This window comes from Sapajus apella, unplaced genomic scaffold (genome assembly GCF_009761245.1).
Source record: "Sapajus apella isolate SASKATOON/1434 unplaced genomic scaffold, GSC_monkey_1.0 scaffold1, whole genome shotgun sequence".
NCBI classification, from domain to species: domain Eukaryota; kingdom Metazoa; phylum Chordata; class Mammalia; order Primates; family Cebidae; genus Sapajus; species Sapajus apella.
In genome coordinates, this window is record NW_022436941.1 from 44,490,539 (window position 1) to 44,517,741 (window position 27,203).

The following is a 27,203-nucleotide window of genomic DNA, read 5'->3' on the forward strand; positions in this document are numbered from 1 at the left end:
TGGGAAGTTCCAAATTATTTTCCATCTATTATGCAGAGTAGCTTCTCCACTTCTCAAGCCTTAGGCCCAGACAACACTCAAGCCTATAAGCGCCTCACTTCTATGTTTAATTATCAAAGCATTTTTCTAAATAAAGGCAGTTACCTTGCTGAGATAAATTTTGATCTTGACTGTTAAAGACAATATAAATTTATCTCACCACACACGAGCCATCTATAGTATCAACAACATCTTAGATATTTTACACATAATGAAAATTATCTGTGAAGCATACTTATGCTTGAGAAATACAAGGTAGTATTCCCCAAATCATTTTAGTATTTCAACATGTAAGGTAAAATAACTACAGGACACTTCATTAAACTTGTTTTAAAAAAGGTTTATTCATTACAAAAAGTTAAATACTAAAGCTAAAAACATATAAATTCAGGTCAGGCTATATTAAAATACACACATACCCTTTTTTGCAAAATTATTAAAGGTTGAATTAAACAGATGCTTTAAATAAAATAAAGTACTCTTTGAGGACATTTTTGTCAGATTAACTATAACAATGTAGTGTAGTTTTTAAAATTGCAGTTGAAAAGTTTAGCTGTCTTGGAAGTCAAATTCATCCAATTGTTCAGACTTCAGTTACTACTCAGTATGAAGCCACCATGCTGGCTTGGGCAGAATTAATTTCATTTGCATTATGGAAAGTTCTATATTACAAATCTAGTCTCCTGTAATATGAACAGTGAGTAGTCAGAAGTATACAAAGGGTTAAATAGGATAAAGACTTTGGCCAAGAAAGGAAAGGCCTTAGTTCTACCATATAGTATCTTCTCTAATTAAAATGATTGGGGAATATATGGAAGCAGAAATCAGCACAAAGCATATACTCATCCAGAAATAATCTTTCAATTAAAAAAAAAAAACTCTCAAAACCAGCACTCATTTGTCTAAGATAGGTTGTAAGTATTTTACAATTTCTTGTTATATTAAATTGAGTTAAAGGTACTGATGAGTCTATATGCAAATGGGTTTAAACACTAATTTGATTTCTCTTCTGACTAAGCTTTGGAGAGCTGTGACATCTGGGTGTTGGTGTCACTCAAACAGGTGGTAAAGAACTTTCACAACAAAACAACACGCTCCACACCAACTGGGCACTGGCTTCCAAGCCCAATTCCACTTCAGGTCAAACAACCTTAAAGAACTATCTATAGTCTAGTTAAATGTTAAATAGTATTTTCAAGAAAATATCCTTTTTGCTTTACAGCTTATATTTTTCAATTTCCTAGGTGAAAAGTTACTGATTTTGAACTTTAAATGCTGTAATTCATATAGGGGTGAGAATATGCTCATGAAAAACAAAAGGCTCTTATTGCATTTCAGAAGTCTTAAATGTGAATAAATTTCTAGAAATCTACCACAGTATCTGTTTTTTACAATGCTAATCCTTGTCAAATGGAATTTGCTAATGATTGATTAACTCAAGTGATTAAAATACAAAAGACATAAAATCGATTCCAGTAATCTTCACTGATACAGCCCAATTAAAATATTTCTTGGAATATATCTACAGGGAAGTTTTACTGTTTCACTTTTTTTTTTTTTTTTTTTGAGATGGAGTTTCACTCTTGTCACCAGGCTGGGTGCAGTGATGCCATCTCGGCTCACTGCAAACTCCGCCTCCCTGGTTCAAGTGATTTTCCCACCTCAGCTTCCCGAGTAGCTGGGATTACAGGTATGCGCCACCACACCTGGCTAATTTTGTATTTTTAGTAGAGATGGGGTTTCACCATGTTGGCCAGGCTGGTCTGTAACTCTTGACCTCAGGTTATCCACCTGCCTTAGCCTCCCAAAGTGCTGGGATTACAGGCCTGAGCCACCACGCCCAGCCTAATGTTTCACTTTGGCAGTGTTGGTATACAAACAAGGGCTAACAGTATGGAGTACCAATACTATACTATAAAACCATGTAATCAAATTTTTGAAAAGTTGGACAAACAGTGTGTATACTAACGTCACTGGAAATTAAAGAAAAATATATGCCAGTATTGACTTACAGATGAAAATCATGCTGACAATAGACAGTAATCTGTTTTCTATCTCTAGGTTTGTGAGTTTCTGATATGATTATTTCTCTCTACATGTGATATGAAAGAAAGAAACTATCATTCTGTCCTCTATCCCAGTCCATTCTCCTATATAAGCAAGTCTTTGATTTATATCCTTTCTTTGAACTTACTGTGTAATCTTGGAGGACAAGATTCATGCTACTCTTTCTCAAATAATCTGCAGTCCTTGAAAAGACGTCAACGAATTTAACCCACTGATGTCCTAATCTTAGTAAATAACACACAAAAAAAATTATTGAGCCAACTTCAATAGCAAATTCTCTACAAAGCATCTTTCCCTATGAGCATCTTTATAAATGTGTATTCAAGTTAGGCTGGTTAGTCGCTCTTACCAACCTCCTGGTCTTACAGAATGATCAAGAAAGTACCTGTTCATCTATAATAGAGCCAGAACTGTGACTGTTTTAAAGCTAAGAAAACACAACACATTTCTCCCTTGCCAGCTGAGGTGGCAGTGGAGGCCCTGGGTGGTTCAGACCTCCCTAAAGGCGGGAATCTTCACTATGTTCTCTTCCCTCCAGTGAGCCTCCTTCTCTTTCCCTTATTCCCTTCTCTTTTCTGCTTTCAGAGAGAAGCTGTTTGAGCAAGAAAACATAGGATATTTCCTGCAAGGAAATAGATGTAATTTGCGGGGCTCAGCACAAAATGAAATCATGGTGCCCTTCTTCAAACATTATTAAGAATTTCCGTAGGGTGACGGATGCAGCAAACCAGCATGGCACGTGTATACTTATGTAACAAACTTGCATGTTCTGCTCGTGTACCCCAGAACTTAAAGTATAATAATAAAAAAAAGAATTTCTGCTATAGCAGAGCCTTGAACCAAGTGTGAGGTCCTTCTACATGTGGAGCCCTGTGCTGCTACACAAGCTACACACTAAGAAAGCCAGCCTGACTAGGTTCCCTGCCTACTCAGGTTGCCAAAAGGAGACAAAGTATCTCAGCTGGGTTGTCCAGGTGAAAAGCAGAAATTTTTTTTATGATGATTCAAACACTGTTACCAGTTGAGAACCAAGTGGCATTTCACTTTCAGCAGAAAAATTTCTATTCCTAAAATCTCATGTTGGACTGACTGGTTTTTCCCTAGAATTCTTATTATACAAATAGTTAAGCTGGGTCTTTAAATGCCCCTTATTTTAATAGAGCAATTAATCAGACATGATGAAATTTCTCTATTAATCCTATATATATATATTTTAAATGTAAGCATTTCTTCACTGAGAGGGGTCTAAATATCACTAAAGCAAGAGGACATCTTTAAGGGAAAATACAATTGTAAAACAGCTTTATATTCTAGAGTGAAAGCCTTAGTTTTAGCCTATGGTATATTTTGTTCCCTTTTAAGACCACAATGGTAGTTTTTTCCAAAGAGAACTAATAAACATACTAAGCTACATGGTAATTTTTCTAACACCCCCATTGGTTTCGGTCAAAAGAATTTTACTGGAACCTGGAGGTATCCCATTCTTCATAATAATAAAAAAGAAATGTAGTATATAAAAGCTCCAAGTTACATTATTAAGCAACGACATTTCCGGGAGTGAATATACTTCCTGTATTCCGCAAGCTGCTTCAAGTACATATTCGATGGCCACCTGTGCTTTTCAACAAAGCTGCGTTCTTCCACTGAAGTTTTAAGAAAAAGAATGTTAATTGAATATGTTTTATTGTGGATCAATGAAGATATCAGCTACTGATTTCCTCTTTAATAGATGATATCCAAGCTCTGTGATACATTTCCTACCCTTCCTGAAAGCTTTCCAGAACAACTTCCTACCATTTTGGTTAAATTAGAATCAGGATTTAAGTTATTATGTGACTTACAATTATATATATCTTGTCCACTGCTTCGAGTAGTATTCAATTATTTTTCTTTTCTTTTTCAATAAAGCTTTTGTTTTTCCTGGATGTAATGGACTCATTTTTTTTTTCTATTTATAATAGTTTTCTTTGTAGCGAACTCAGTCTTCCAAAGTCCTTACAGTCCTCTCAGCTGTGTTTCCCACCTAGCCACAGTCATCAGATAAGCTCTTCTTTCTTGTGGTTGCCGCTGCCCTGTCCTGCTTTCTGGACCTGCTTCCTGCCTTGGGGTTGGATCCCTCCATTCCTGAACTCCAGGTCATCACTTTGTTTATTCTCTAGTTTTGGTGAAGCACAACTGTCAGAGGCGTTTGAACCAGAGCAGCTGCATTTTGAATAGGGGCTGAGGACAATGAGGCTGAGACCTACTGGGCTGCATTCCTAGATGGTTAGGCATTCTAGGTTACAGAATGAGATTGGAGGTCCATGCAAGATAAGATTATAAAGACCTTGCTGGAGGCCAGGCACAGTGGCTCATGTCTGTATCCCAGCATGTTGGAAGAACAAGGCAGGTGGATCATTTTAGGTCAGGAGTTCGAGACCAGCCTGGCCAACATGGTGAATCCCCGTCTCTACTAAAAATAAAAAAATTTTAAAAATTAGCTGGGTGTGGTGGCATGCACCTGTAATCCCAACTACTGAGGAGGATGAGGCAGGAGAATCTCCATCTCCATTCTCCATCTACTGTTTAACCTCATCTATTATAATTCAGATTATTAAGGTCTTGATCCAGGCTGCAGGACCATACAAACTAACTGCTAAGGGAAATCAGTTCTAAGTTTCAATAGGAAGCAAAGGGGACATGAAGCTACTCCTTCAGTAAATATTAAAAACCAGAGAAAAGTTATTACAGATGAGCTCTGGCAGCCAGCAAAGCAAAACAAAACAAACAAAACCCTATAACACATAACACATACTACTGAGCTAAATTAAACTGTGAGAAGAATGAATTCATAAATGCCAAGGGTTACATATTCCTGTGCACTGCTGTTTGTGTTCATGAGTCCAGTATATAAAATCCTAATAGTTAATGACCTATTTAACTGGGTTCTGATGTATCTGTGTCTGTACTGACATGACGTCTTTCCCAGTCTCACTTTTTAAATTTCTCAACACCACTAAAAATGAAAAATTCTCAGTCAACAGAAAACAAGTTGTAGAATTCTAGTAATAACTTGAGAACTTTTGAAACTGAAGATGGGCAGTTCTATAAGGAAGCTGTAGAGTGACTGTGACAAGAACCTTTCCCAACTTCAAGTGACCATGTGACGTGGGCCAGATGTAAGGTGCCAGAGAGAAGTGACTGCGACCCTCTGGAGAGGACATGCTCCTTTTGGTGGGCTGCCACTGCCAAGCCACACGTTGCCACGTAGAAAGACAGGCCTGGGGCAGCCAGATCTTCCAGTTTTTCAAAAAAAGTCAGAAATATGGCATTTTCAAATACCAGTACTATGCATTTTAAAACATACTACGGGGTCCAAATAAAAGCCCTTGGCAGGCTACGCCTAAACCACAGACGGCCAGTTAGTAACTATTGATTTAGACAATTAAATTTTCCCTTATCCAAAAGGTGCTTTTTTCCTCTGACCAAAAAGACGACACCTCACAGCAGGCTCCTGGACTCTGAAGAGGCACTGCAGAATGAGAGCTCTCATGATTCCCTTTTAAATTCCCAACAAAGGAACAGAAGATAACACTGACACAGCCTCGGTTCCTCAGCCTGCCACCTCACATTGCACTGGGAGCCCTGCTTTGCACCCTGCCACGTGTCATAACAGACTTAATAGGCAACTGGGTAAGTAATAACATATGATAAAAATTTATAACGAAAAGGATTTACAGAGCATCTTTCTCCCAAGGTTGCAATAGCCCTCCATGTATACTATACATCTATACAAGACAGTAAGTAGAAAATAACCTTGTTCTTCTTTTACAAATAAGAGTGATCTAAGGTAGCATGATGAAAGTGGCTCCAGGACCAAAATTCACTTAACTTTTAGCTAGCTTCTTAAAGAATAACTATAGAAGCAGCTACTTAAAGAACAGTTATAGAAGAATGTTCCATCTAACTGACAGCAAGGAACATGACTGATCTTTATGAACCGACTTTGTTTTTTCCTTGCACAAACTACATAGCTAATAAATATCTGTTGTTTTGTTTTGATGTGATTATGCTTCTCTACTGTACTAACAGCTGACTTATGTAAGGAGGCTCCCAATAGACATATAATGTTTGTTGACTGGCTGAATACATCTCCCAAAAACTGACTGTGTGTTCCTGAGTTCCCTTAACTGTACAGCAAGTAGCTGAATAAAAAAAAAGAGTTTTACTTTCTTTTTCTTTTAGAGACAGGGGTCTTGTTATGTTGCCCAGGCTGGACTCAGACTCCTGGGTTCATGCAGTCCTTTAGTCTCAGCCTCCCAAGTAGCTGGGATTGCACCAAGGCGGGTACACCATCTCGACCATATGATTTTTGTATCTTTTACCAGCAGAATCTTTTTTACAAAGTAAAATTTAGGTAGAACTCAAGATATAAAACAGAAACAGTGGGGAACTACTCCGGCTGAGGGAGGGAAGGAAGAGTCCAAGAGCTGTAAATTTTAGCCTTCTCTTTCCCTTTCCCTTATTCCTTCTCTCTTCTCCTCACTCAGACTCCTTACTTTCTGCTCCCCAACCCTAGAAGACACTTCAGTTATCTCCATGGAGATTTATTTGTCCAGAGTGTGAAACTCCTTGACTAGGTAATCTTTTACTTCCTTTTCTTTTTAGATCAAATTTTCCTCGAGTCTATGCTAGATAGTAACATGAGCAAACCACTGCATCTAAACTGTTTATTCTGACAACCATTATATTTTCATTTTTTTCTTCTTATGTAGTACTCAGTAGTTCACTCTTTGGTTTTAATCTTTATAATTTACCTTAGAAAGCATATTACATATACTCTTAGTAGTAAGTTTCACAACATTCTTTTATATATAAAAAAACTGTTATTCCAAAGTAATATAATGGACTCCTATATAGATATACTCAGTAAATACAGATATCTAGTACAATAAAACTATATATCATATAGTTAACAACAGTTAAATTCTTTTATAAAAATTTTTAAAATCTGTACTGTTTAAACTTTGCTACTGACTTAGGTAGTTAAAACTAAGATATCGTTTATCACAACCAAATGCCACCTGAGGACATATTTTGTCACCTTACCTATTTCAGGGAAAAGAATTCGTTTAAAAAAGGATGGGAACTATAAAATGATCATTAGAAAACATCTTGTATAACACAGGTTAAGCCGCTTGTGTAACAAAGATGACTATAAATTGTGTCCTCAATTACCACACTGAAAAATTTATAAGAAATTTATTACATTGACTATTCTTATTTTGCTAAAACTACTACTTCTACAACTTATGTCTCAAATCTAAGAACAAAGAACATAAAGTTTTCTTTTCAAAGCAGAAATTGGCACTCTACCTGAAAGATCCTGAAATTCCGGCTTTTGACTGAAGATGAGGTAGTTAGTAGCAATGAAATGAAGTAGCCAGGTTGAAAGGCAATCAGAGTGGTGAAACTGCAAGAAAAATGAAAAGTGAAACAATACTGCACATAATGGCCACCAGTGTGATGATTAGATCAAGATAACGGCCTGGGAGCAATCACGGAGAGCCCATACCCACGTTTAATGTGCCTTTACCTGATGCAGCCTTCAGTCTACTGTGACAGCAGACAGGATGATGGAGCACTATTAACAAATAATATTAAAAGTACATCATTCTCAGAAGAAGCCAGACCAACAGTGAATAACAATCTACGGCTGCTGGAGTGGCCAAACGTCTTTAAGCAATGCATGGCTGCATCTACTTGAGGTTCTTGAAGATTTAATTTAAGCTTTTAATCTAAGGCTATGGACTTCACTAACTGCACCTGTATCTGTAGCAGCTGATGGTGAGCAATGTTAAAGCAAGTTCACCTGAGGAGCAAGACAAACAGATAGGGTTTCAACAAGAGTGGAGATAAGTAATCTCCACCTCAATTCTTGTATTTTAAGAGTTCTCCTTGATGGAAACCTGAAGGTAAATCATGGTAGAGAATTGAGAGAAGTTAAGGGAAAATGGACAGAGAAGTGAGAGAATACCCACACTGCTTATCTACTTACGAAAGTATGAGTGATGTTTCCTGATACACAGTACAAAACTGGCAGAGTGATCAGAAATTTTGATTATCTGGAGAGCTACTGGGAGTCTAATACTGCTAAAAGGCACTTTCAGTCCTAAAAGTCAGAGAAATGGCAAGGGAAAAGTTGGCAAATTCTGACCAACAGGGTGAACTGACTGGTGAAGTGAAACCTCAAACTAGGAACTTCAAAGAAAACTTGGGAAGAAAATGTCTGTTATCTGGAATTCATAATTGCCAAATTAGGAACCACCAGGAAAATAATAAAGAAAAACTGGTAAATTTAGGCTTAATCTTAGAAAATAAAAAGTCTTCAGAAACAAAATACAAAATGAGCTGGTATCTTAGATTGTTTTAAATTGAAGGGGAAAAGATGAGGATAATCAGAGAGTCAGAAACCACAGAATAAGGGAAAACAAGTCAAGAATTTCTGACAGTGCAATCGAAAATGATTCTGATGAGGAACCACATGCAGGGGCAGTGAGGGGACGCACCTAAAGAAATCAATGGGCCCACATGGGAAGTTCTCTTATACACAAATGATTTAAGAGGATACTAAAAGATAAGGAAAAAGAAACTTCTGTTCAGTTTTTTAAAATGTATGAACAACTTGTTAGAATAGTATGAAAATGATACATAAAAATGAACTGAGATTGTGAAATTACTAAAAAGAATTTTTAAAACTGTAAACTAAATTTAGAGGTGAGCTATTTATTTATTATGAGCTGAAGGTAAATATGTTACAAAGAGAGATCAAGGTTTAATTTTTAAATTTGTTTTTATTCCTAATATTAAATACATGTGATAGTAAGACTTGATTATGTGAGAAATGAAGTCCAAAATAGTTAAGGAGATAGTAGGAGAAGACCTAGATGCTTTAAATAAATTTGCTTCTATAAACAGAGGCGTTGATTAATGAATTTGTCTCAGCTTGGAGGCAAGCTTTCGGCTGTCACAGATCTGGCCTTTGCCCCATCATGCGGCTCCATTTTAGTAATGTGGACGGAGATAAAAGTTGTCTTGTTTTTGTAACCCTGGATGTTGACGTTGATAGGTATAGACGTGCTGGATGCCAGATAATATTTCAAGAAGTACTGACACTCTGTAGTGATTGACCAAATATATTCCTATGAAAAAGACCTAGAGGGCTCAGCTTACCACAAGGCGAGTACACAACCGTGTGCCACAACCACAAGTCCTGAAACTGTCTCGGGCAGTGGATGGAATGGCAGGATGGCCAACAGTAGGACGGGCCATCTGAATAAGTTTTCTGTTTCCAGGAATGAAAGAAGGCGGGAATGAGGATTTGGCAGGTTTTTGACTGGGAGCACATCTAGGGGTTTGGGAAGTTGATTTCAACAAAGCAGTCCTAGTTTATTTACAGACCTGGCTCCAATTCATAATTTAGGGCCTCTATAACTGCAGTTACTTAAAATTAACTGAATTATGTAACACCCTCTGTTCTCTAAAATCAGTAGCAATATAATTATTGAAAATAAAAGAAACTGAGCTTACAAGAGGCCCAGAAGCAGTATGTACATATATGGCAGTGATTACTAATACAGCGAGACATGAAAACAAAAGGCATTCTGTAAGAATAAATGAGGCACACCAACATCTCCTACATCCAACTGAAACTTCAAAACATGTTCATTATATGAATGAAAAATGAAGAAGTAAATGGGTTTAGCTTAACCATCACTATCAGTATATATGGACCAGTTCTGTCATTTTCCTTTTAGGAACCTGAAGATGCGGTTGTTTGGGGAAATTCAATGTAAATTCTATTTCCTATAATGCCTGTGTGACACAGTATAGCACCACATTCAAGTGACTCTGCTAAGGGCCACTATTTAGTTGAAAAATTCCATATCAGGACATTTTTCCTCCTTATAAAGGGACTCTACACAAATTGTAATGCTTCAAAATTATCTACACAGATAAACTGTTGTGGAGGACTTTAGCTTCATTAAGCACACTTGCAAACTAAGACTAGTATTAACATATATTAAAAAAGGAGAAATTTTTAAATAGTATAATTTTAAAAAGTATTTTATAAAAAGTAAGGCTATCAGGTACACAGAGTCAATCACCTTGGCCTTTTTGAGCAGGTCAACTATATCAAGGTTCATGGATGCCAATTCCCTGCTTGGCATGCTTTGCAGCTGGGTAATGATGAACAGCTCACAGATGTGCTGCAGTCTGGACACTTGGTACATCTCGGCACAGATCAGGAGACACATGGCCTGGAATATGCCAGCTGATGAGAAGAGGGAAATGAGAGAAAGTGGATGATAAGACCATTTCTTTAATGACCTAAACATATACATGCACACACAACAAAAAACAACCAAAAAAGCATGCTGACCATATCATCCACCATAGAACAGAGTACTCAGGAAAAGCCTCAAGGGAGTCAGCATTCTGCACTATTACTCGATTTTATCTATTCTTTTCTTTCTTTCTTCCTTTCTTCCTTCCTTCCTTCCTTCCTTCCTTCCCTCCTTCCTTCCTTTCCTTCTTTCTTTCTTTCTCTCTCTCTCTCCTTCCTTCCTTCCCTTTCTTCCCTTTCTTTCTTTCTCTTTCTTTTCTTTCTTTCTTTCTTTCCTTTCTTCCTTCCTTCTTTTCTTTCTCTTTCTTCCTTCCTTCCTCTCTCTCTCTCTCTCTCCTCTCTTTTTCTCTCTTTCTCTCTTTCTTTCTTTCTTTGTAGAGACAGGGTCTCACTATGTTGCCTAGGCTGGTCTTGAACTCCTGAGCTCAAATAATCTTGCCACCTTGGCCTCCCAAACTGCTGGAATTATAGATGTGAGCCACAGCACCCAGCCTATTATTCCATTAAAAAAAAAATCAATTTAAACTTTCATACTCAGAAGTGAATCTATTCTTTTTTAAATTATTCTTTAGAAAAGGTGATTCTATAATTGCCCTTAAAAATTAATTCCAGGATTGGCCGGGCGCGGTGGCTCAAGCCTGTAATCCCAGCACTGTGGGAGGCCGAGGCGGGTGGATCATGAGGTCAAGAGATCGAGACCATGGTCAACATGGTGAAACCCCGTCTCTACTAAAAATACAAAAAATTAGCTGGGCATGGTGGCGCGTGCCTGTAATCCCAGCTACTCAGGAGGCTGAGGCAGGAGAATTGCCTGAACCCAGGAGGCGGAGGCTGCGGTGAGCCGAGATCGCGCCATTGCACTCCAGCCTGGGTAATAAGAGCGAAACTCCATCTCAAAAAAAAAAAAAAAAAAAGAAAAAATTCCAGGATTATCTGGTAAATCTTTCTGTTAGCTAAACTAGATCCCTGCCATTTTTTTTTTCTTGGCTTTAGTCTTCAGGTTGGTTGGTTTGTTGCTTTGTTTTTATTGTGATAAACATAACATGAAATTTAGCATTTTACCCATTTTTCAGTAAACGATTCATTGGCATGAAGTGCATCACACTGCTGTGCAATCATCACCACCACCATCTGCAGAACATATTTCTTCTTCCCAAACTGAAACTCTATACCCATGAAACACTAACTCCCTGTTTCTCCCTTTCTCCAGCCCCTGGCAATCACCCAGTTTGGCTGGGGGGGTTTTCAATTACTTCCTAGAAATCTGGTTTTTCATGTAATTCTCATTCTTATCCCTCCTTACATTCTTACATTTTTTACATTCTTTTGTAGCTGTTGAACCAAGAACACTGTGTATAGTGAATATTTAACATAACATTACCTGTCTTCTGTTTTCTTCCCTTTGCATAGATTCCAGTATCTGGCTTAACTTTCTGATTATTCATTTTGACTCATTTTTCCCTAACACACTTTTGCCAATTTTTAAAAATCCTGTCATTATTACTGCTTTCCTCCATAATTTCTTCTAATTAGCAAGGTAAAACTTAGTATTAGCAACTTCAATTAGTTGAGTGAGAGGATGATTGAAAACCAAATTTTCCTGTTATTTGAAATCTGGTTAATTTTTAAATTTAATATACAGATTTGTCAACAGTGAAATAATAAACAGTAAGTTTTATTTCAAAAAAGAACCAATGGTTTCATTTTTATTAGGCAAAAATAATAAGGCTCTTTTTGAGACAGTCCCACTCTGTCACCCAGGCTGGAGTGCGGAGGCACCATTTTGGCTCACTGTAACCTCTGCCTCCCAGGTTCAGGCGATTCTCCTGCCTCAGCCTCCCGAGTAGCTGGGATTACAGGCACATGCCACCACACCCAGCTAATGTTTGTATTTTTAGTAGAGACGGGGTCCCACCATGTTGGTCAGGCTGTTCTCAAACTCCTGACCTCAGGTGATCTGCCCACCTCAGTCTCCCAAAGTGCTAGGATTACAGGTGTGAGCCACTGCACCTGGCCAAAGGTCAGTCTTTAACACTGACAGTAACAACAGCAACTGGCTCCAAAATATTCTACACCAAGCTGCAAAACCAGAATTAATTTAACCAAAACAAATCAATTAGCTTCTTTTTGAATTTCTAAAATCTTTCACTAGAGGGCTCATGACTTGTTTAAAGCTTATTTCAATATCAAATGTAAGAAGTCTTCGTAATCTAAAAACCAAAGCAGTGAATCTGAAGAGCGATCTGGCCTGAAATGTGTGTTTGCTTTTTACATTTACTAGGGTGCCTGACTGGGTTCTGTAATCAAGGTCTCAGCCTCCTGAATTGAGCTCCACGGAGCCGAAGCTAGTTGTGCTTGTGGTGGGTGCCATCTGGTGGCCAAAGGCCGAAGACTATTCACAGAGGGCTTCCCTGGAGCACCCCAAGGCTCCAGGCCTGTCGAAAAAATGTTGCTATTTCTTCAAATGCCTCCAGCTAGAAGAACCCTGCAAGATCTTTCCCACCTAGAGCTGCCACAGATGTTTGGTTCCTGGTCAAAGATAGTCCTTTGTCAGTGAATTTGGAAATGAATCCTACAGTCCACTGGGCATCCTAAACATCTCAAGAAAAGTTTTCAGAGAAGTCAGTTTGAGGGGTTTCTGACTTTGGCAGAAGTCAAAAGGAGGCTTTTACAAATCCCACATCCTCTGGGCCAGAAAGACCAAAAAAGTCTCAGAATATTGAAAGTCCTTAAAAGTGCCCCAATCAGAAGTCACAGGCATCAAAGCAGCTGCGCAACTCTCCTCTTCTCGTGGAAGAGACAGCGCTCCACGTAACAAACTGTCCCAATCTCTAGAATTAGAGTGGCCGTGGGTATCACAAGACAACTCCATTTCCAGTACCTGCAGTGATCCCCATGCTGTAGGTGCTGGCTGGGACATGTGAACTTGTGCCGGCATCAGAGACCCATAAAAAGCACCCAATCACTGCACTTCCACTTGAACTGAATAGAAATTTATTGTTCTTCCAGCACTGCCTCCAACTGCATAGTACATTCCATGATGTCAACTAATAACTCTTTTTTTTCTTTTGAAACAGAGTTTCACTCTTGTTGCCCAGGCTGGAGTGCAATGGCGCCATCTCAGCTCACCACAACCTCCGCCTCCTGGGTTCAAGCAATTCTCCTGCCTCAACCTCCCAAGTAGCTGGAATTACAGGCTTGTGCCACCATGGCCAGCTACTTTTGTATTTTTAGTACAGATGGGGGTTTCTCTATGTTGGTCAGGCTGGTCTCGAACTCCTGATCTCAGGTGATCTGCCCACCTTGGCCTCCCAAAGTGCTGGGATTACAGGCGTGAGCCACCACACCCAGCCAACTAATACATCTTAAATGAAAATAGATTTCAAGAATGCAATTTAACAAAATGGTTGTGTGGGAAGTAGAAAATTTCCTTTTTAAAGTTTCCTTTCTTGTTTAAGAATAAGTGTGCTAATAACTTTGTTAAGCCCTATCTTATGTAGCTGTTAAACATGCCATGCTTACAGGCCCATAGTACATTCTGTGCCCTACTACTTTAACCAAGGTGTCTGTGCTGGATGTGCTCACAGGCATGTCCCAGCTCTCCACTGCTCTCACCTGTTTAGAAAAGTTTTAAGTTATTGGCCAATTGGGTTTGAGTTTAGATTGTGCAGTCTGGCTCCAATCAACGGAGATCAGACATAGCAGTAAAGATGACCCCAAATGGATAAGGGATAAGCCTGTTTGCTTTTCCTTTGTTCATTGTATTCTTGTGGCAAGATGGCTAGTGAGAGCACCCTTCCTGCCGTAGTCCAGGAAGTAAAAATTGCATTGCTGAAAGATCCTTTGTCTCAGTGCTGATTTTTCTTTGTAGCACCGAGCATCTATTTCCAAAAGGTGGCAAGGAAAGAAGGAATGATGAGATACTATCAACATTTGTATTGCTAACCTGGGCAGCAGGAGTCTGTGTATAGGTATTCTAAAAACGACAAGAAAGTCTCTTTGGAAACACCATAAACAGGAATCAGGACACTCTTCGCTTCCATGTAGTTGCCATTAAACATGGCTGCCATCACTTCACAACGGGCCACCAGGATGGCCCTGTGGGCTGGCACTGTTGCACCTGAAAGTTTCAAAAGGAAAACAAGCACAAGTAAGATAAACCAGCAGGGTAACTCCAGCAATTTTCCTTCCAATTAGACTATTACATCTACTACATTAGGCATAGATAGGCTGATATGCAGAATCTAAATTTGGGAGTAATGGCCATTAATCCAGAAACTTCTTAATTTTCAAGGGAGCAATAAAGAAAGTTTAGATGTTGACCTTGAAACCAACAATTTGCAAGTCAGACAACTATTTGTTACTTAGTTTGTATTTCCAGAAATAGAAACACTGAAATGAAATATTTTGCTTCATATTTTTATAATGCAACATTAATCCATTCCAATTGGCTTGAAATATTAACAATACTACCCCTGCCCATGTACCTGGCAAGAAAACAACCCCATTACCCTTCTGGGCCAGACTCACTGACCAGTCTTGGCCATGCTTCCCCTTATCTGAAACAGGAACCTGTAAGAAATAACCCATAAGCAGTCCACACATCACAGTAGTAATGGCAAGAGGATCTCTCGTGGAGCCAAGGAGAGCATTTCGACTTGGAAGAAAATCTGGAAGAGGATGACCTTCATCCCTGAAGTCTCGCCAGCACACTGCCTCCCCAGCCAGCCATTCTTTCTCACAGGAACAACGCCTGCTGCTGGGAGAGCCAGTGCTACTTGGAATTTTGAGGGCCCCTCAGCCTATACTGCTCACTGAAACTCACTGAACTGAATTGAACTGACTCTCTGGGAAAAGCTTGCTAGGCTCTATAGCTACTGCTGCACCGCACAAAGGCACCGCCGGATGGAGCCACGGGTGGCCAGGGCTCTCCCCATTTCCACCACCCTAGGAAACCATGAATACACACTGCTAGCTTTCAGTTCAGCCTGGATCCGTTCAACAGATCATTACTGAGCATCAGCATGTCCCAATCATTGCATATGGAATTGAAGATACAAAGATGAGGAAGACAAAGCTACCTCTGCTTTGGAGCAGCTTTTAGTTTTGTTCAAGACACCACAGCCAGTGTGAGTGACAAAGCTGTTGCATTCCAGAAAGTAACTCTCCAACCAAAGCAAACTCAGCTCTGCCCAAGAGTCTACCTACATACCTCTAAAATCTCATACTTACCGGGAATACATATTCTTCTCTAAAACATTTACAATTATTGGGTTCTTCAACCCTTTTAAATCCAAGCAAAAAATCTCCTGACTCAGGAAATAAGAGTTACATCTAAGCCCAGTGGCTTCCTCCAAAGCCAATAATCACTCAGGATCTACAAGTCACACCTGGCACTGCCAGCTCTGAGCCTACTGCTTGGCACTGTGATTTGCACAGCCGCACCTACCCAAGGAGCAGGAAAGTAACTTCAGAAGCTCTTCCACTCAGTCAACTCACCTCCCAGCAGGCACGCTCCCCTCCTCGCCTCACTGTGACAGTGTGCCTTCACCGGGAAGGACCAGTTTCTATAATTAAAGCATGCTGGCTTTTACAAGTTTATTACAATGCAAAGTCTTCTTCAAGCACATTTATGCTTCAGTGGTTGATTCCCAAGTTCAGGATCATTAATCTTACTATCAATAGCCATTTATTAAAGGCCAGCCACAGTTCTAGGAATTGTAGGAGACACAGCAATGTAACAACATTGATCCTGTATTCGTGGAAATTTTGTTTCCTCCTGCAACCAGGAATTATGGCTCCCTTCTCACAGCTAAACTTCTAAAGCACACATACACAAAGAATGAGATTAAGGCCGGGCGCGGTGGCTCACGCCTGTAATCCCAGCACTTTGGGAGGCCGAGGCGGGTGGATCATGAGGTCAAGAGATCTAGACCATCCTGGTCAACATGGTGAAACCCCGTCTCTACTAAAAACTACAAAAAAAAAATTAGCTGGGCATGGTGGCGTGTGCCTGTAATCCCAGCTACTCAGGAGGCTGAGGCAGGAGAATTGCCTGAACCCAGGAGGCAGAGGTTGCGGTGAGCCGAGATCGTGCCATCGCACTCCAGCCTGGGTAACAAGAGCGAAACTCCCTCTCAAAAAAAACAAAATACACAAGAATGAGATTAGTAATTTAGAGAATAACCTAAAACTCCAGAGTCTTAGGGGATGATTGAGGGGCTTGGGAACATCCAAAACTCCAATCAAGGGGACCTAGGCTTAAAAAAAAAAAACCAGAGGACTAAAACATACTCATGACTTAGGAAGTAAATACTTAATCGAATACACTGTATCTGATTTGTATCAAATACTGTGCAAATGGTAACAGATTGGTCAGCCTTGGCCACAGAACCAGTAGCTAGAACATGCATGGAACATCCAGGAAGATCAGAGATGCTTGGTCTGATTAAGACTAACACTATGTTAGGACAGAAGACATCTACCAGAACTCACCATGGTTTGGATCAAACACCACTAGACACTACTCTCATATGTTCATTCACCATATAACCTTCAGATTACTAATTCTTTTTCTGGTTATGAAAAGCAGTGCCCTAGGTTGTTACATGCTCACTGGAATGGTTTGCCCCCACCTTATCTCCATCTTGTGGAGTCTGCTCAATATGAGTCCAATCAACCCTAAATCACGGGTTCTCCCCAGAAAGTCATTTGGAAGACAGCATTCAGCCACCTCCAGGGGCATCTTTCTCCTTCTTTCAGAACACAGAAACTGACTCCATCTCCATAAAGCTGACTTGTCTAAACATTAATTTTTAGAAAGATGGAAATACTTTAAAATTTACCAATCGTATTTATTCTTAACAATAGATGTAGTCTTTTCTGTTGATATGAGAAGCTTCTTAGATGATTTGTACCAAATTATCTATTCCTATGTTTCTCTGGTATGAATAGAGCATACCAAGCACTATTAGTAAATGTCTTCATCAACAGAGATTTTTCTCCTAGAAGCTAATGAGAGAATTCTGTAATCACCAGGAGCTTCATCCCTGACTAGGCATGCCCTATCTATAGTGAATAATTTATGAAAGCTGTCTTTAGATATACACTTTGGATTTTTATTTAGGCAACAAATAAATCAAGGTGTGATCATATGAGGGGCTTAGAGCCAGTTTTAGGTCTCTCTCAAATGACGAAAGCATGATACAAAGTCTGTGGCCGCTTGTGAGCTTTTCCCAGTCACTCTTCTGCATCCCAAGGTCACTCTCGATGCCCTACTTTCAGCGTCCCAGGCTCACACTGCACCCGGGGCTGGTGGTGGCTTGTTGGAAGGTACACTGGAAAGTTTCCAATTCCCTGTCTTGGCAGATGACCAAAGTTAAAAGTACTGTGCATATTTCTGAGGAAATTTTTTTTTTTTTTTTTTTTTGAGATGGAGTTTCGTTCTTGTTACCCAGGCTGGAGTGCGATGGTGCGATCTCGGCTCACCGCAACCTCCGCCTCCTGGGTTCAGGCAATTCTCCTGCCTCAGCCTCCTGAGTAGCTGGGATTACAGGCACGCGCCACCATGCCCAGCTAATTTTTTGTATTTTTAGTAGAGACGGGGTTTCACCGTGTTGACCAGGATGGTCTCGATCTCTTGACCTCGTGATCCACCCGCCTCGGCCTCCCAAAGTGCTGGGATTACAGGCGTGAGCCACCGCGCCCGGCCTTGAGGAAATATTTTTAAAAGTAAATGACTATTGTTAGCTGCTACACAATTCTACCATAAAATTAGATTATGTCTTCCTTTTAGCAATTGCCCATCTAAAGTTCTACTTAGATTTTCATTGGAAAACAGTTCCTTCCATCTTTCTTCCATAACTGAAGGTATCTAACAATTCATTCTTCTTTTTTAACTTTAAATAAATTTGTATTACATAAACGCTGTCCCATAATTGGTTATTCCTCTACTTTGTACACAATTATTCTTACTCTCCACAGAAAAGCCTCTCCTTAACTTCTCATCTGCTGTTAGCAAGCACTAAAATCCTGATTTTAACAGCATGGTAGTAAAAATGCCTGAGTGATTTAAGCTGAAAGCAGTACATTGTTACGTGGCTCTTTCACCCAATATAAGGAATGTATAATTGTCTTTTTATTCAAAAATACAAAACAAATTATTATTAGGCATGGACAATGACAGTAAACTGCTATTTATTGTCAGTTGAAACCAGTAAATGATAGTTACAGTAATTTTTTTTTAAACATCACCCAGCCTTTTCTTCATTTTCTTCAAATGACTTCTCTGTAGTTAATGGTCAGAAATACTGCCTTGAGCTCTCTATCACAGTTCATTAATAAAGGTAAAGCCCTATTCTAGGAATTAGAAATGTCAACTCCCATTTCACCCACTGCACCCATTCCAGGGTCCTTCTCTTCTTTAGGAATTTCTGTGACTACAACTTCTGCTGTAATTAACAGAGAAGCCACCCAGCAACATCTAATAAAGCAGTTCTCACACCCTTCATTGGGTCAATGATTCCTTTCCACCATATTCACAAAATCCCCAACCACAGCTCCATAACCAACTTCTGAGGAACACCATGCACTGTCTCAAGTACCACAGATCCTTCAACACCTGCATTCTTAGCAGCGGTCATTGTCAGAATGTTGAGTATTCTTTTAACAATTTCTATACCGATTTTTAATTTTCATTAGTTGGAGTTAATGAGTCCAAGGTGGAATGCACTGAAGCAAGGCAGAACCCCGTCCCAGAATGATGTCTTCTTCAAAGCAGCTCTTACAGCATTAAAAGTAACTCTGTCTTTCTTTTCATTCATTGTGACATCACTTGTCACATCAACCTTCAGCACAGCTAGCTACTCCACTTGAAAGTTTTGCCATTCATTCAGTTTTTCCTTTTCATATTCACTAGCTGTATTATCTAACTGCTCAATGATTTATTGAATACAGTTTTCAATTCAAGACTTGTCACCATTTCCTTTGAAGCGTGTAACATCGCTTTTGGTCACAATGACCTCTCCAATTTTTCCTGTGTTATGAGGCTGAACATCTTCAGGATTTAGGGTCAACTCCACTTCTCCAAACACTGCACCACCAGCAGCAATAGCCATATCTTTAAGCTGGTTCTTTCTATTGTCAACAAACCTGGAGCTTTCACAGCTACAACCTGAAGACCAATTTTGAGCCTATTCAAAATGAAGGTTGGTAGACATTCTCCACCAACACCTTCAGCAATTATAGCCAAAGGCTTATAGTGAGTACTGGCAATTTCAAGAGCAGGTAAAATAGACAGGGCACTAGACATTTCTGTTTCACTCAACAGAATATCGGCATCCTTGAATTCATGTTTCTGATCTTTCGATGTATTAATAAGTTAATTTAATACATCAAAAATTTAGCCTAATTATATGATGTATTCATAAGGTATGCAAAAATTAGATATGGTGATTCTAATTCACCATTTAATGTTTTTCCATCCTTTTACTGTGATGACAGCCTTTCTTCCAACCTTTCTCATTGCTTCAGAAATGATGTTGCTGATTTCTTTATCTCTATTTGCAGAAACTGTAGCAACCTTAATAATTTCTTCAGGGGTTGTCACAGGTTTAGACTGCTTCTTAAGTTCAGCAATTAGAGCATCAACAGCTAACATCATGTTTCCTGATTTTCACTGGATTAGCACCTCTGCCAACTTTCTTGAAGCCTTTCTTGAACATAGGGCATGCCAGTACACGAGCAGTGGTGGTGCCATCCCCAGCCTCTTCATTTGTGTTATTGGCAACATCTTGAACAAGCTTAGCTCCAATATTTTCATATTTATCCTCTAAGCCAATTGACTTTGCGACAGTCACATCATCTTTTGTTACTCTGGGACGTATCCAGCTCCATTCAATAATCACAGTTCTTTCCTTTGGTGCCACTGTAGCAGCTATGGCATTGGCTAAAAGGTCAACACCTTGAAGCATTAAGGCTCAGGCACCTGCACCAAATTTTACATCTTTGGCATAGGCCCAAGTGAGATGAGGAGCCAGTATCCTGACACTGGTCTCATCTGCGTTAAGACTGTGGGTAATCCAAGTATTTCTGCAGGGCAGGGGCAGAGCTTGTGCAGTCAGGCAGGTCAGCGGCCAGTGAGGGACACAGTGCAAGATGCACAAGGCGATGAGCCTGTGTCCCCTGCCTCCGCCTCTCCCCCAGACTGGTGGCACCTGTATGCTGGCAGCTCCCACCACATTCTTTAGATCTTAGTCTTCTAAAGTGACAAAATTATCCAGGCGAGCAATCAATAATGGGCATTCAAACAGTTCATTTTCATTAAAATTAGGTAGCCTTACTTCCTTACAGAGATAAGAAGAAGCTCTCAGTTGCTTTGGTGATGAAATTCTCAAGAGTGCTATGAGTAATAAATGTAGCAATATCTGCGGGTGCCTGAGGTGGGCCAGGCATAACCCCCAATCCTTTTGCTCAAAAGAAACAGAAGACAGCTGAATAAAATAATGGCCAATGCCTTTTGCTCAAATAAAAAGGAAGAGAGCTGAATAAAATAAGCTACAGGTAACATAATTTTAAGGGGGTTAGCACCAGATATAACAAACACTAGGATCTTAAAGAAATACACACAAAATATATAATAAAATATTACAGATCATCCCGTCTCTTGCTAGGCTCTAAAAGTTGATGAAGCATATGGCAAAGGAAAAAATACAAAGGGAAATATAAATTTATTTTCTCATTTTAATAAAATACTTCCTATTTACCTGGAAGATTTTGTTGACATTAAGGTAACATTAATCTACATCCTGGAATAGGGAATAATTATTCTTTCACACCAAACATTCAAACCTAAAGTAGAAAGCAAGGAAAGAAAACAAGAAATAAAAATGAATCATAAACTTCATAAAAGTTGATCCATACCTTGAATTTCAAAGACAACATCAGCAAGCATTGGCTTATTAAGGAAAAACTTGAGGGAAGTGTTATAAAACCACAGAGGTTTTCTGGCTTGATAGGTTTTGCAATTCCTTAGGCAATTAATCTATAAGGGAAAACACAAATACAGGAGAAAGGTTGTTTAATATGCTTTGATAACACATAGGCAATGCTGAGAATTTGGAAAATTGTGCTAAATCTCTAAAGAAATATGATTCCCCAATCTGTGGCATCTCTGATCACAGGATTCAAGGGAACTTACCTTCAAGAAGTGTATGGGCTCAAAAAAATGAAAATAAAAAGGGACTTTATGGGCTGCCTGTCTGTGAACAACACTGCTGTCTTCAGCATTCGCAGCAGTAAATGAACTGCCTAAGTGAAAACTCAACTCCATGGCTGAGAAGCTGCAAGGTTCTGAAACCTTGTGAGTCTCTGCTGGGAAACAAACAAGAGTAGTCTAACCCCATATGAATGCCTACTAAAATATGTTTACACATAACCTAATGTGTTCATTAAGAAAGTACTTGATTTGTAATTAAGAAAAACACATTTTTCAGCCAGGCAGAGTGGCTCATGCCTGTAATCCCAGCACTTTGGAGGCCAAGATAGGTGGATCACTTGAAGTCTGGAGTTAAGAGACCAGCTTGGCCAACATAGTGAAACCCCATTTCTACTGAAAATACAAAAATTAGCCAGGCGTGGTGTCATGCACCTGTAATCCCAGCTGCTTGGGAGACTGAGGCAGTAGAATCGCTTGAACCTGGGAGGCGGAGGCTGTAGTGAGCTGAGATTGTGCCACTACACTTCAGCCTGGTGACAGAGTGAGACCCTGTCTCTGAAAAAAATACATTTTTCCCTTATCACGCCATATTCTTTTTCTACTTACTAGCTTAACACTTTCTCTTAAAGGAGTGGACATTTAAAAAATAACTGAGAGTGATGAATTGGTTCACCTCCAACTTTTTTGAGATGGCGTTTGGCTCTAGGCCCAGGCTGGAGTGCAATGGCGCGATCCTGGCTCACTGCAACCTCTACCTCCCAGGCTCAAGCGATTCTCCTGCCTCAACATTCCAAAAGCTGGGACTACAGGTGTGCACTACTGTGCCTGGTTAATTTTTTGTAGAGACAGGGTTTTGCCATGTTTCCCAGGCTGGTCTCAAACTCCTGACCTCAGGCAACTGCCCGTCTCAGCCTCCCAAAATGCTAGGATTACAGGTTTGGTTCACCTCCTTACCCGGCTGGTTCACCTACATCTTAATCTCTAATCTTATAGCCCTAATTGTCCTTCCTAGTCACAGCAGAGTCCACCAGAACCTATAAAGAGTTTCCTGGGTTTCTGATCTGGCGTTCCAGAGACATTCTCCCTTGACACCTTGTCTGTCTTGTCACGCCTGGCTGGAGCTGGCGGGTCCAAGAGCAGTCACTCTGTCTGACTCAGGCTTCAGTGCGCTAGCCTTTCTGTGGTCTTCAAGCATCCCCTTTGTGCCAACCCTGGAAGTCAAGGGCCAGCCTCCCTTTCCATACCCCCCACCCATTTCTTTTCTTTCTTTCTTTCTTTCTTTTTTTTTTTTTAAGTTTAATCTCTCTATTTACAGTGGATAAACAAAACAAGCCTGAATTTTTTCAGGTAGTGTTACCCAAATGATGATAAAATAATAAGTCATTTTAAATACTAGGATTCACTAGGACTGCAATCTTGCCTCAAGTCTACATTGTTCCTTAATTTGGAATGATTTAGTTATGATTTTTATTGAAGTATCATATTTTATTCGCTTTAAATTCTGAGTCTCCGCCCATTCCCCCTGCTGAATCTCAGAACACCAGACCTGGTCAGAACTCTAATCCTCTGCTTGGCTAGCTAGGGAACTCTGAAAGCTTTATCCCTAAGAAATAAACATACAACCTTAGCAGTAGTAATAATAAGTGATATATACTTTTCACTCTAAATTAATCTACTATGGTGGAAAGTTTAAAATCTTTGATGAGGGGGAGAAAATGATACTATTCTTCCTCCTAAGGCAGAAGAAAACATTCCAGGATGGTATCCATGAGCAAAACAGAGAGGTAAAATAGGCTCATACAAATCCTGGTCCTATAAAGTCATTCTCAGATCCCATACACAACATACCATCCTACACACGGAAGAAATTTGGTTATGGGAGTCAAGTGACTGCCACGCATAAAGGAGAATAACAGTCAAAAAGCATCACCGAAATGGAGAGCCCAGAGAGGCTTCAGAAACCATCCAATTTATCTTTCGTTTTATAGAAGGCTTAACTTAACTCAAAGCCACAGAGATGATTTGTGGCAGAGTCACAACCGTGATCTACATTTCCCTAGTCCAATTCAGGGTTACATCCTTGTGTGGTACTCAGTGAATGAGAGAGCACCTAACCCTGGGAAAGTGCAGGAAGAAGGGGTGAAAGAACTCTTCTTTCTCCCCACGCAGAGGAGGGAATTCAGTGCAATATCATGGAATCATATCACCCAGCCTTCCCCTTTCCCAACAAGAATTCATTTTATTCTCAGTATTCAAAGGAATGTGTTCAGAATCAGACTCAAGAAAAGGTTCAGGTTTAGAAGGAAAGGCAATATTTCTGTACTTGTCAGCCATATACAGGTTATGAATTTTTTATAGATGTATATTATTTTATAAAATATTTTATAGATGTACATTATACATGAATGTATGAGACAGAACTGGAGAGTGAGAGAATCTATAAACAGATTCCCTCATCAATTTTGTCTTGAATTTGAAAAATATGGGAGGGCAGAAGTTTGGAGAGGAGACAAACGTATGTGAGATACATTTTCACTGGTCCATGAACAAGTTAATCAAGACAACTAGATTAACTACTGAAAATGAGAATGTAGGCATATGTGCACATTTTTACAAAGGATTATTTAGTTGAATTAGATCGCAAGAGCTACTGTCCTGCCATAGACTTGTAAAACTGGACAGCTTCTGTATGCCTGCTTTAATGTGTTACTAAAAAAAAAAAACTTACCTCTTAATTCTACGTTTATTTATAAAAAAAGACTATTTTTCAATAAAGAACAATCAAGAATCTTCACTAAAAGCTAGTACAGTTTTACATTTGTAAAATATTAACTTTAAAATGTTAACAGGTTTTAGAAGGCAGAGAAGTCATCTGTATTAAAACTTAAAGGAATAATCATTTTTCTCATAGTATATACCTATTTTTCATTAAGCAGTGCATATAACTTACCTTATTTATCTACTGCAGTCAATTTGCATATCACAAAATCAGAAAAATGAATACATTGGCTAAATTGCATAATGTCTTAAAATTTTTAAAATGTTTTTAAAAACCCTACAGACTATACAATCCAAGTAACTAGAGTTCTAATGTGCACGAGTCTATGGCAAGATACAGTCTGTTTTTATAAACTTGAATCCAATTTTGAACCTATAATTGATGACATAATCCTTAACTGTTCACATTGTTGAATTGATTTCTCAGAACACTTGAAAAGGGACATGCAAAACAGCCTTCCTCTCAAAAACTATTTGAGACTTAAGTTGTGAGGAGTTCGAAGGTACACCCTCTAATAGCCTTAACTGTACCTGGACAAATTAAACAGCCTTTTATTCTTGCTATAGATGGTGTATTCCCAGAGCTCCAGGGGAATGTTTCAGAAGGCAGAATTCATAAACAAGTATTTTAAAGACATGACTCACACGTATTTTAATTTTTGCATAAGTTAAAATCTAAGATAGGGCCAAGTGTGATGGCTCATGCCTGTAATCCCAGCTCTCTGGGAGGCTACAGCAGGCAGATTGCTTGAGCCCAGGAGTTTGAGACCAGCCTGGGCAACATGGAAAAACCCTGTCTCTACAAAAAATTAAAAATTAGCCAGGTGTGGTGGTGCACATCTGTAGTCCCAGCTCCTCAGGAGGCTGAGGTGGGAGGTATCACTTGCGCCCAGGAGGTGGAGGCTGCACTGAGCCAAGATCATGACACTGCACTCCCACCTGGGCGACACAGTGAGACCCTGTCACACACACTCCCAGCCCCCCAACACACACAAAATCTAAGATACAAATAACCCATGTTTATGTTTCAAATATTTAAATGGCAAAATATACTTAAGAACAACATTGACTGGGAACGATGGCTCACACCTGTAATCCCAGCACTTTGGGAGGCTGAGGTGGACGGATCACGAGGTCAGGAGTTCAAGACCTGATTGGCCAACATGGTGAAACCCTGTCTCTACTAAAAAAATACAAAAATTAGCTGGGTATGGTGGCACGTGCCTGTAATCCCAGCTACTTGGGAGGCTGAGGTAGGAGAATTGCTTGACCTGGGACCCGGGAGGCGGAGGTTGCAGTGAGCTGAGATCATGCCACTGCACTCCAACCTGGGCTATAGAGTGAGGCTCCATCTCAAAAAAGAAACATTTAGATTTATATAGTATTTGACCCTTCTAAAGACTCAATTTTATATTCATCATAGTATGTAAGTTATAATTCAGAGAGTCAAACAAAACTAACTTACAGAAAATTAATTTACCTTTCCTGGTGTTTTTAAAATGCATTTAACTTTCTCAATTACATTTGAAACATCCCCAGAATCTTTCAACTTCTTCCTGATATCTTCTTCCAATTCTTCCCACTGAAAAGCACCTGTAAACAAATTAGTACATGCTGAATTTTTCTATTAAATCGAGAAGAAAAGTAAATCTCTTATTAAATATCAACATTCCCTTTATAGTGCTTTCTTTTAATTTTTCTTTACCATGTATATATCCTTATAATTATACTAAAACATTTAAACAGCACTCGTATTTCAAAAAAAATCAGTTTAACTTCCTCTAAATTATTTTTCAAATTCTGAAGTCTTCCTTTCTGGACTGCTGCTACCTCTCTGTAATAGGTGGCCAGCTAGTGACAACAGCAACGGTCAGAATATGAGTTACCATGACAAGTGGACCAGCACCCAAATTATTTACTTGCCCTGAGTAAGAAGGTAGGTGTGTTTTTTTCCCAAGGGTAAATGAAATCTTACTAGTCATGGACAGCAGTGACTATCATCAGGTAGAGGAACATGCAGCAGCAACAGCATGCATTCAGAAGGTCTCATGCATTGTCAGGGTCAGACTGGGATGTTTGAGAGCCAGCTCTACCAAACCAGCCTGAGGAAGGGAGCTACATCGTTTCCTGATGCGCTAAATGATCCTGTCATTGGAGCAAAATCACCCCGCCATCCCTTGCCTTTAGCCAGCCCACTTCAAAACCCTCTTCCTAGGCTCATTTAACTTCTCCCACTCTGTCAGCCCCTTTTCCTCTATGTCTTACAAAATTCTTATTCTACAGTCAGCAAAAGCTGACCTTTTCCCCAAGGACTTCTCTCACTTGGCCTACAGCAACCTCCTATCCAACCTCCCTGCTGCCTAAGGCCTTTTTCCCATCAAGTCTATCCTATTACTCTAAGCTGGTGAGTTCTGAAAAGCACGAATCTGATCATGATATTCCAAGAGATTACCCTCAACCATCCTATGATTTACAGAAGGTCCTAACTCATAAAAATATAATTCAAGAAGCCTACTTGGGCAGTACAGTTAGGAGACCTAGGATCCAGTTCTATCTCAGCTATTAACTACTAGGTGACAAGTCACTTCACTTCTCTGTTCTATCTGCTCTCAGTTTATTTCTTCCCATGTTTTCCTTCATGTATTCAGCACTCACCAGATGCCTCCGTGGATATCGGGGAATGAGGCAGGCACATAAACACTTATTAAGCCAATGAGA

The 27,203-nt window shown here is 39.6% G+C and overlaps 1 protein-coding gene and 1 pseudogene across 2 annotated transcripts in view; both read right to left on the reverse strand.

The window, feature by feature from the left end:
- Positions 1 to 358: 358 nt before the first annotated feature.
- RHOBTB3 (Rho related BTB domain containing 3) overlaps positions 359 to 27,203 on the reverse strand; it is a 56,006-nt gene continuing 29,161 nt past the window's right edge. The window contains exons 7-12 of one of the 2 annotated variants that reach the window (XM_032275990.1): positions 25,966 to 26,078; positions 21,413 to 21,533; positions 14,439 to 14,612; positions 10,254 to 10,420; positions 7,462 to 7,558; positions 359 to 3,749 (exon numbers count right to left, since the gene is read on the reverse strand). In XM_032275990.1, the coding sequence (XP_032131881.1) occupies positions 3,634 to 3,749; positions 7,462 to 7,558; positions 10,254 to 10,420; positions 14,439 to 14,612; positions 21,413 to 21,533; positions 25,966 to 26,078 (788 nt within the window). In that variant the 3' untranslated portion in view covers positions 359 to 3,633. The remainder of the gene's footprint in view (positions 3,750 to 7,461; positions 7,559 to 10,253; positions 10,421 to 14,438; positions 14,613 to 21,412; positions 21,534 to 25,965; positions 26,079 to 27,203) is intronic. The other variant, XM_032276001.1, reaches the window with a different exon arrangement.
- On the reverse strand, positions 18,392 to 20,153 carry LOC116553959 (annotated as a pseudogene).